At 45.3% G+C, this 9,465-nt stretch overlaps 1 protein-coding gene across 1 annotated transcript in view; it reads right to left on the bottom strand.

Annotated features, from left to right (window-relative positions):
- Nucleotides 1–9,465, bottom strand: part of tnrc18 (trinucleotide repeat containing 18) — a 46,416-nt gene continuing 36,951 nt past the window's right edge. Inside the window, exons 26-30 of the mRNA XM_041956484.1 lie at nt 8,938–9,090; nt 6,089–7,866; nt 5,737–5,973; nt 5,225–5,299; nt 1–4,024 (exon numbers count right to left, since the gene is read on the bottom strand). Coding sequence (XP_041812418.1) covers nt 3,818–4,024; nt 5,225–5,299; nt 5,737–5,973; nt 6,089–7,866; nt 8,938–9,090 — 2,450 coding nt within the window. The 3' untranslated portion in view covers nt 1–3,817. The remainder of the gene's footprint in view (nt 4,025–5,224; nt 5,300–5,736; nt 5,974–6,088; nt 7,867–8,937; nt 9,091–9,465) is intronic.

The raw sequence follows: 9,465 nt of genomic DNA, 5'->3' as shown, positions 1-9,465 counted from the left end.
TACAGTTCCATCTGTTTATTGATTAACTATAAAATATTGAGTTACTAAAACAATTTAAAAGAAACACTGACAAACGTGGTTGCTGTCTGTAAAAAAAAAAAAAAAGAAAAAAACCCAGTTCCTTACACGTACAGTATAGGGTGACAGAATATATCTGCTTTCAGATTTATCTCTAAAATGTATTCCTTTTTTTTGCATTTTTACAAGATTAGACGTGTACAAAGTATATTCTGATAGCTTTTTCTCCCCTCGACAGTGAAGGATCATTTACAAAACTTAGATGATTTTTCTATTTATTTTCAAAATAATCTATTTTTTCTGTAACAGGACGATAACGATACTGAAGGAACAGCAGACGAAGAACCAGCCTCCAGTCCACCTCTCTCTCTCCCATTCCTCTCTCTCTCTGTCTCTCTCTCTAGCAGCTAGCTCCCAGTGCCCGTCAGCAGTATTGCTTGAGAGGCGTGGACGATTGTTCAGAGAGGGGAAGCAAGGGAAAAAAAAACAAAAAAAACAAAGAAGGCAGAATCATGCGACAGAAAAAGAATAATCTGACGAAATAAATCACAGCAAAAACAAAAAAGTGAAGGACAAGCCAAAGTGAAACATGAACGGTGATAAAAAGAACGTACACAAAGTCAGGCTCTTTAAACGTGACTCCAAATGAAAGTGAAGGCGAGGTGGGCAATAAGTGTGTGTGTGTGTGTGTGTGTGTTGGACCCTGTCTGAAGGCCTAAGGCTGGGCTTTGGATGGAGATAGAGGGCAAATAGAGATTGGAAGGCAATAACACACACCTTAAAGGGTTACAAAGGTGTGTAAGTGTGTGCGTGTGTGTGCGTGTAACACCAGGGGATAAGAGTGTGATGTCTTATCAGCCTTCCTCACCGACACACACACACACACACACACACACACACGCACGGACAAAAAAAAGTGCTTTAGTAGCTCCAGGGGTAAACAAACATTCATAACGGGCACTTTAACTTGTTCTCTTTGCAAACACCGGTACGGGCCGTGTACCCATCACACTCCCACGGCTGACACACACCAGCCAGAGATCCACTTTGGCCGACTGTCACTCAAAACTTCTGTCTGCAGAAATGCGAGTTTCAGGCGGGGATCTTGGAGCAGCAGCTTGAGGAGCACGTGGGGTTTTGAGCAGATACGATTCTCTGGCATCGATCCATCGAGTAATATGAGAAAACAGCACGTGTAGTCACTCCGTACCTGGTTAAACCACTTTCAACACTAATACACTAGCAGCACATTATCAAACGTTTCCTTTTCTGACTGGGAGGCTATCATGTCTGGATTTTATACATGCGCTGAAATGCTGCTACACTGGCAGATGTCTTTCATCATTTAACAGGAAAAATGTTATCGCGAACAACATTAACATCTTGGGACGTCTCGCAGCGATCTCAGAGTGAGTACAAACGACATGAACCCTACAATAAAATCAGACAAGTTCAGACGTAACCAAAAGATCTCAAAAGAGTAGAAAATATTAAACCTATTGAATATCAACAAGACAATCATCAGTCTCTGCAGCGAAGCAGAGAGAGGGCAACGTGGTAAGAAACATACAAGAAAATCAACACGATAATCACAGATAGATTCTATATATACAGTATACTACATACTGTATACAGATACTGATACACACTCTATACACAATAGTGTAGCTAAGTGAGTTAAGAGCTCAGGAACGGAGGGTTGTTTAAACTAGAAATCACAAAGAATTCAGGCGTTTCCCGACGTCAGCAGACTGAGGAAAATACCAATCTGATTACTCCTCGAGGGGGGAACCTAAGTGAGATTTTGGCGAATCATCATCATAAGGCCTGGGAGAGTAAGGCCGCCCAAACGCTCACAACCCTGAGCACGACATTCAACAGTCTCACCCTAAAAAACGGTTAAAACTAGGCACGTAGAAAAAATTCATAAGCAGCTGCGGGAGGCGAAAAGAACGAGTAAAAAATGGGACGTGACGGCGTGTCTGTTCATCTGCGTCTGACAAGCGAAGGGGGCATCGGGCAGAGGGAGGAGAGGTGGCGGTAGCGGGTTAGTAAATACTCTCGGAAGACATACAAGACTCCCAGTCGCAGAGTCTCCTCTGCAGCGGGGGCTCATTCAAAGTGCACTCATGTCAAAGATGATTGCTCGGAGGGGCGAAATGTGTTCAAACTAAGGGTGCGATAGACACCCGTAAAAGAGCAGAAGCGAAAGAAAAAGAAAAACACATCCAACACAGGACATTTAGAGGTTGAAAACGCTGCAGCCAAAATAATTGAATTATGTTCATGATCTAATCAGTGCTGGCAGCTGCATACTGACTATCAGCGCCATGACCTTGATGCATCTTGAGCTGACTGCAATGTTTACAACCCTGAAAACACCTTAAAAAGGAAAGAAAAAAAAAAAAAAAGGAAAAATCCACCCTCTGGGACTCCTGCACTGTTAATACACCAGCTTGTCTCGTTCGGTGCATTCATGGAGCCACTTTGTGATCAAGTGTTGTAGTTCTATTTTCATGGTTAGCCAATTTTCTTCCAAAAAAAAAAAAAAAAAGGTGTCCTGCTTTTTCCCAGGGTGTTTCCCGACACCCCCCTGACACCTGAACCCCGTAGCTGTGCTGGGTCTCCATCGAGGCTGCTGTCAGGTGGAGAAACTCGAGAAACTCTAGGATCCATTTCTCCCCGTGCTGTTGTTCAGCCTCAGTGCAAAGTGGGCAAACAACATACAAGGAAACATCAACAGCAGCTGTTTTCGTTTCATAGTGTTTTCAGGGTGGATTTTTCCTTTAAGATAAGGAACTCGACAATGAAAATGGGAAGTGCTTTTAATAGTACAAGATTCCTTCCTCTCTCTTAAAGCCTGAGTCTCTGAGGGAGTCAGAAGTTTGAGTAGCGTGCGGACAGTTTGCCTGCCCGGGTCAGGATTGTCAAGGGGGATCAAAGGGTTAAAATTAAAGGAGGGCAGACTTTAAGTGTTTTTTTTTTCTTAAGTGCTTTCTGTTGGACAGCAATGGAAGGAGTCTATACCTCTCTCTTTCTGTGCATCTCTGTCTCTCTTCGCGTCTGTCTGTCGCTCCTGCTGTTCTGTAGATACATTTATATGACTGTAACATGACTGTAACATCACCACGGCAACATCATAATCACAACGTCACATCACCGGTGTGTGTGTGTGTGTGTGTGTGTGTCTCTTCTCTGTCTGTCCCGCTGGGGCGGACGGACAGAAGCGGGCCTCTCTCCTGTATCATCATTCACAGTTCATTAAAGCTTCTCGACTGTTTACCTCTTTAGAAAAAAGTACTCTGACATAAATCTATAACATGAAAATAAAACACTCATATTATCCTCTATATAACTGTGTGTGTATTACATGGAGGTGAGTATTTACAGGTGTCTGTGCATGTGTGAGCGTAAGTACGTGTTTGTGACAAGGATATTTACATGTAAAAGGAGGCTGAAGCGCTCGTGTGTGTTCAGAGGCTTTCTCATGAACACGGCGAGCAGTATGTGTTAATGGAGTCTGTGTGTGCAAAAGATCCAAGAGACTTGTTCCTTTTAATACTGTCTATAGTGTCTCCCGTCTCTGTAGTAGTAGCTGTTCAAGACAGTCTGTTTGAAGTGTATCATGGTATCGGAGCAGTTCATTGAGTCACGGCTGTGAAAAGATCCATCATGAATGAAGATCAGTGATTAGACTTGGAAAGACCTCGCGGTGGGTTTGACTCCTTGGCGAGGTCCAAAGTTGGTAAGTTGGGTCATGATTTGGTTTCAGCGACTCGTGCCGGGTTTCTGGGTTTGTTTAGCAGATGACTGGGACTCCGTCGGTGTTGAAGATCATGCCGGTGGTGGGTTCGTAGGTGCCGGCCAGGTAGTAGAGGTCCTCGCTGTCGGCGTATCGGCGTGTGTGGGTCATCTGCTCATACTCCTCCACGCTTACGACCAGGCACTTATGGCTGACCGTCTGCACGTCATTCTCATCGCTGTGAGACGACTGGTAGAGGGCGCGCTGTGACAGAGACAGAGCTTTTTATTCAAAATGTACAACAGGCCAACACTGTGAATGAACACCTGCTTCTCTTCCACCCAGCTAGAGTATTAACTGCATTCACCTCTGGTCTGCAGAGCCCCAAAACTTACAAAATGTGTTACAACTTTATCAGACAAGTCAAAAAGAAAACTAAAAATCTCAATAAATCATGAAGAAAAACAGAAAAAAGAAATATGAAGCTTTGTCCTTTTCTTTTCATTGCTAATCAGTTCATTAAAAGCTAACTTTTTATTTTTCCTTTACCCAGTTGATAAAATAAAATTACATATCAACGGAGAAGTTGAGAGGACTGTGTTGCTAGCTAGCTAAATTGGTGGCTAAACACACTGCACTTTCCTTTTCAGCTAGCTACCTAGCTGAAGCTAACTTTAATCATAAAACTACACTAGCCAGCTATGCTATGTCATCATCTACACTACATACTGCAGTAGCATCAGTGTGTAAACCCTTTACCAGTAGCTAAAGCACTTCAGCCAGCAATAACGCTAACTAAGCTAGCTAGGTGACCTGATTTGGAAGTTGACGGACACAGCCTATCTACGTAACATCATCTTCATGTCTCTTCTCATCATCGAAAAGTCATGAACTTAAGTGCACCATTGTATTTTGTAGATGTGTGTAATTTCATGTCTCTATGTGAGACAAACTAAACAACTTCTACTACTGTTAGGTAGCTAACACTGTTAGCATAGGTTGCTGGCTAAAATGCGTTAGCTACAGTTAGAAGAGTCAGTACATGAATAGTGAGTTTTGTGAGGAGAGTTAGCTTCAGCTAGGTGAGCTAGGGTAAGCTAGCTGAAAAGGCTCCCGGTCAGTGTGTTTAGCTACCAGTGATTTGAGTGAAGTTAGCTCGCCACAGATGTGTTTGGAAAATGGCAAATGTTGCTTGGGGAAAGCAGTAGAAAACAGATAAATGACAAAATTTCTTCAAAGACTGAAAAAAAAAAACAAAACAAGAAAATGAAGGACCTGAAAAATAAATTGAGCTTGTGAAGATAAACAGAAAAGCTGAATAAAGTTTAAAATACTTCATTTCACAGAACGTACTGGAAAAGTATAATACTTTATTTTTTCTTTTACACTCCATTCAAGTTATTCAATTAATAGCATTATTTGGTGTATTCAGTCAGCTAAAAACACAGGTAAGATCATCCTCACCTCCATGAAGTCTTTCCTCTGGATGGAAGAGTGCAGAGCTGCTGGTAGAGACTGACCACACATCTGATCCCAGTTCTGCAGAGGACACAAGTCTTCAGCTTCAAACTAATCATACACACAACAATGTATTCTGTCTGACGTGTTTCTTTTACTTAACAGCTACGACTGAATCACACATACAATGCTAAAAAAGTCATGACCTACCACCTCACAACAGCAATGATACTGCAGCACTATATATTGAAATGAGGAACGAAGAGGGAGAGAAATGACTGTTGAAGTAATTCTCCTTTCATGAATTACATTTCCCGAAATTAAATGTGTCAGAACACTCTTGCAAAAAGATCTTTTGTTATTGAGATGAAATAATTCAAGAAACAAAATGATCTTTTACTGACTGCTCTGTTTTGTGACTTAACAATTCCGACCAGCGTTTAAGGAAACTGCACTTATCCGCAGCTTAATCAGTCACTTCACAATATTTTCTTCAGAAATGCTTTAAAAACTCCTACCTTCTTGTCTGTGAGTTTCTTGCCAGGGTTCGTCTCCTCTGGATGATAGAACCAGTTGACTCTGACCACCATGTTGCTGCCCCATGACTCCCACATGCTCTGGATGCGGCCGATGAAGGGCAGGTTAGGCCGGCCGGCGGACAGAAACACGGCACAGTCTCCGATGCGGATCATCTCTCGACCTCGCACGATGGCCTTATAGAAGAGCTTCTTGGCCTTGCCCTTCATACCACGTCTCTGGAGGGGGGTTAGAAGAGGACATGGTGGTCATGGAGTGAAATTGAAGGATATTCTGTGTTTCTGAAAATCTGACCTTCAAACTTTCTACTTATGGGGGATTTATTTTCCTCACCTGAGTGGGTTTCCCAAACCACTTCCAGAGCTGTCTGGCTGGAAGGAAAGCAGAAATTTTGGGCCTGTTCTCCACACTGGGAAGCCTCTGGCGTTTAGCCAGCTCCTTGGTTGTGGGGAGGTGGACCCCCTCTCTCCGCTTTGGTCTCCCCACCTTCCCCTCCCCTCCGCTGGGCTTTGGCTTTGGAGGACGGCCCCTCTGCCCGGAGCCCTTCCCGGTGGCTGGTTTAGCAGGTTTAGCGGGAGCAGAAGCAGCAGGAGTCGGAGAGGCTGAAGGGGAGGGAGACTCTGAAGGAGGAGACAGCTCTTCTTCCTCCACTTTTACCTCAGCCTCCTTCTTCACCTCTTCTTCTTCGTGTTTCGTTTCTTCTTTCAGTTTATCCTGCACTGCAGGCGGGGAGACGGGGCCTGGTGGAGGCGTGGCGGTCCTCTCTTCATCTGAGCTGCAGGAGGAGTCATCGGTGGACGAAGAGGACGACGAAGAAGATGATGATGAAGAAGATGAGGAGGAACCGGAGCAGGATGAAGAGGAGGAAGAGCAACTTGAGGTGCATTTCTTCTTTTTCTTCAGCTTCCCTTTCTGCCCCTCTTCCTCAGACTCTGAGCTGCTGCTACTCTGAGATTCCTCTTTCATCTTTCTCTCCTCTCTTTTCTCCATCTCCTTTCTCTCCTCCTTTTTACCTTTCTCCTCTCTAGTGTCCATCTCCTGTCCTCTACCAGCACTTCCACGACTATCTGCTGCCTTCTCCTTAGCAAGCATTGGTGCTTTGTAGGTAGAGTCTTTCTCTGGCGGGCCAGTCTCACTATCTGGAGCTCTGGGTTTAGCCTTTAGCGGTTTCTGATTGGCCGTGGCTGTGGCGATGGGGGTGTGATCTCGTCGAACGCCCCGACCCTCTAGCAACATCAGAGCCTTGGTTTTCTTGGTCTTGGGAGAGGTGACGCCTTCGTGGTCAAGCTTGACGAGGGGCTCTGCAGACAGGGGCTTGCGCCTCACCACTGAACCCATGTCACTTTGCCCCGCGCTGGGCTTGGGTCTGGAGATGGGGTTGGGTCTGGAGCTGGAGGATAGCTGGTCGGATGGCATCTTCAGTTTGGGTCTCGGGGCAGATGATGATGACAACGAAGACGATGATGATGAAGGTCTGGGAGTCAGTGAAGACCCGGGTTTGCCCGCTGACAGTCTGGAGATGGGGCTGGGTGTGAGTCCGGAGCTGAGGCTGGGTCTGGAGCTGCTGTGATGGTCCGAGGAGGATTTGGTTTTGGGTGTGGAAGCAGACGTCGGCCTGGGCGTGGACGGAGCACTTGGCTTAGGTGCAGTAGATGATGTTGCCATACTGGGTCTGGACATTGGTCTGTTGGTGGTGGGACTGACACTGCTGCTATTCTCTCTTTCTCTGCGCTGGTTGTTGTACGAGCTGAGGTTAGGCTCGCTGTACAGATCCACGGTCAGGACCTTCCCATAGGTGGAGGGGTAGAGGGAGGGAGGGAGAGTGCGGGCAGGTTTAGGAGTAGGAGGCTGAGCTGAGCTTGGCTTCCTGGGCACCGGGCTGGGAAGGGTGGGGCTACTTGTGGGGGACGTGGTGGAGCTCTTGCGACCTGGTTTTCCCTGGGTTACCATTGTTGGCCGGGATGCCGGCCTGGGCTTCTCCTGAGACGCCTTCTGGACAGAGGAGATCCTGTCCCCTGTAGGCTTGGCTGGAGCCTGGGGTTTTTCAACAGGCTGGGTGGAGGAAGACGGAGGATCAGCTTTCTCCCGGCCATCTGGGTTCATGTTGGCCTCTGGAAAAAAAAGAAAAACAAAAAGGAAAAACAACCAAAAAAACTTTAACGAGTCTGCTCCACTGTAAATGGGTTTACACCGGACATGCTGACGTTTTCATTGTGTGGCTTCATGATTTTTGTGGTGTGCAGCCTCATATGCTGAGAGCGGCAGACAAATCAGCAAAGAAACAAATCTGAGACGAAAACATTGCCCTTAAGAAGTGCTTACCCAGTAGAAACAATGCCAGCATCAGCAAATCAGACAACATGCCATATAACACAGCTAGAGTAATAGACTCTGAGCTTTACAGAACAACAAAGCTGTTTGAGCGCATTCATTTAACTGACAACAGAGATGACAGCCGTGGTCAAATATGAGATGTTTGATGAAAGATCTGTCTGAGCTTTGAGCTATTTTTGTTGGTTCTGTTGTTTTAAAAAGACTCATCAGAAGACGGACGTGTCAAAAGCATTTTAGGTTTTAGCCCATTAATGGTCACTATGATAAATGTGTTAAAATAGGAACAGCAACAACCTGCATGTTACTCATCTTATTATCATTATTCCAAATAATCAACATTTCCAACGGTCTTACATGTAAGAGAAACACACTGCACTTCCATGATGAGCACTGAGCCAAATGATGTGAAATCATCTGTATGACGACACGTTTGGCTCCAGTGCTTGAGGAGATGTCCTTTACTGGTCCCATGGAATGAAAAGGCAGCGTGTCTCAAATAACGGCAAAAGTGATGGCGGTACTTAATGTACAGTGCACTAGTTGTATTTTAAGCACCCCCTCCATTATTCTTACCCCCCATGGGAAACATTACCTTCTCGTTCTTTCATAATTCTAACAGATTTGACACTTTAAGTCGACCATTTCTGTGAAACCCAGTTTCTACCGACCATTTCACTGATACAACAGAGTCGAGCAGAATTAAACTCAGAGAATATTATCTATAAGCAGGATAAGCAGCGGGTTGGTAATAATAATTAATGATGATACTAAGCTGGAGCTTCCAGCCCCGATGGACCAACAAAACAGGGACTTTTATGATTCCTGAGGAAGCCGTTCAATTCGCTCACCTGGTTTGGGTTTGGGTTTGCGTCCAGGTTTTCCTTTGATCTTAGGAGTGGTCTCCTCTGGCTTTGTTCCCACCTCTTTGCCCTCTTTGCTGCATTTGCGGACTCGCCTCCTGGAGCAGCTGGCCACGAGCAGGGCAGGGGACGGCTCGGCGCCTGGACAGAGACCCAGCAGACGTTATGGTTCATCTGAACCATCATGCTTTCTTCCTGACGGTCCGTTACCTGCAGTGTTTCTACCTCTCAACTGAGCCGAGGTGATTGGCTATTTTGGACAGCACTTTGAGTTTTTGAGTGTGTGCACTCTGCAGCGTTCCCTCCCTCGTAAAGCATCAACAAGTTGGAAGCACCTTGCTTACAAAAAGAAAAATATTTATACCAGCTTCTGATGTGCAGAATTCAACAAAAGCGCCCACAGAGGAAAAGACTGTAATGTAACAAACACCTTGAGCTCCACGCTCAGTAAATATTTTCATTTTTGTAAGCAACATGCTTCATGGTGCTCCTCTGCCTTTAGAAGCTCCATTTTCC

Source organism: Chelmon rostratus, chromosome 17 (assembly GCF_017976325.1).
Source record: "Chelmon rostratus isolate fCheRos1 chromosome 17, fCheRos1.pri, whole genome shotgun sequence".
Classification (NCBI taxonomy): Eukaryota; Metazoa; Chordata; class Actinopteri; order Chaetodontiformes; family Chaetodontidae; genus Chelmon; species Chelmon rostratus.
This window is presented reverse-complemented; position numbering and strand designations above follow the sequence as displayed.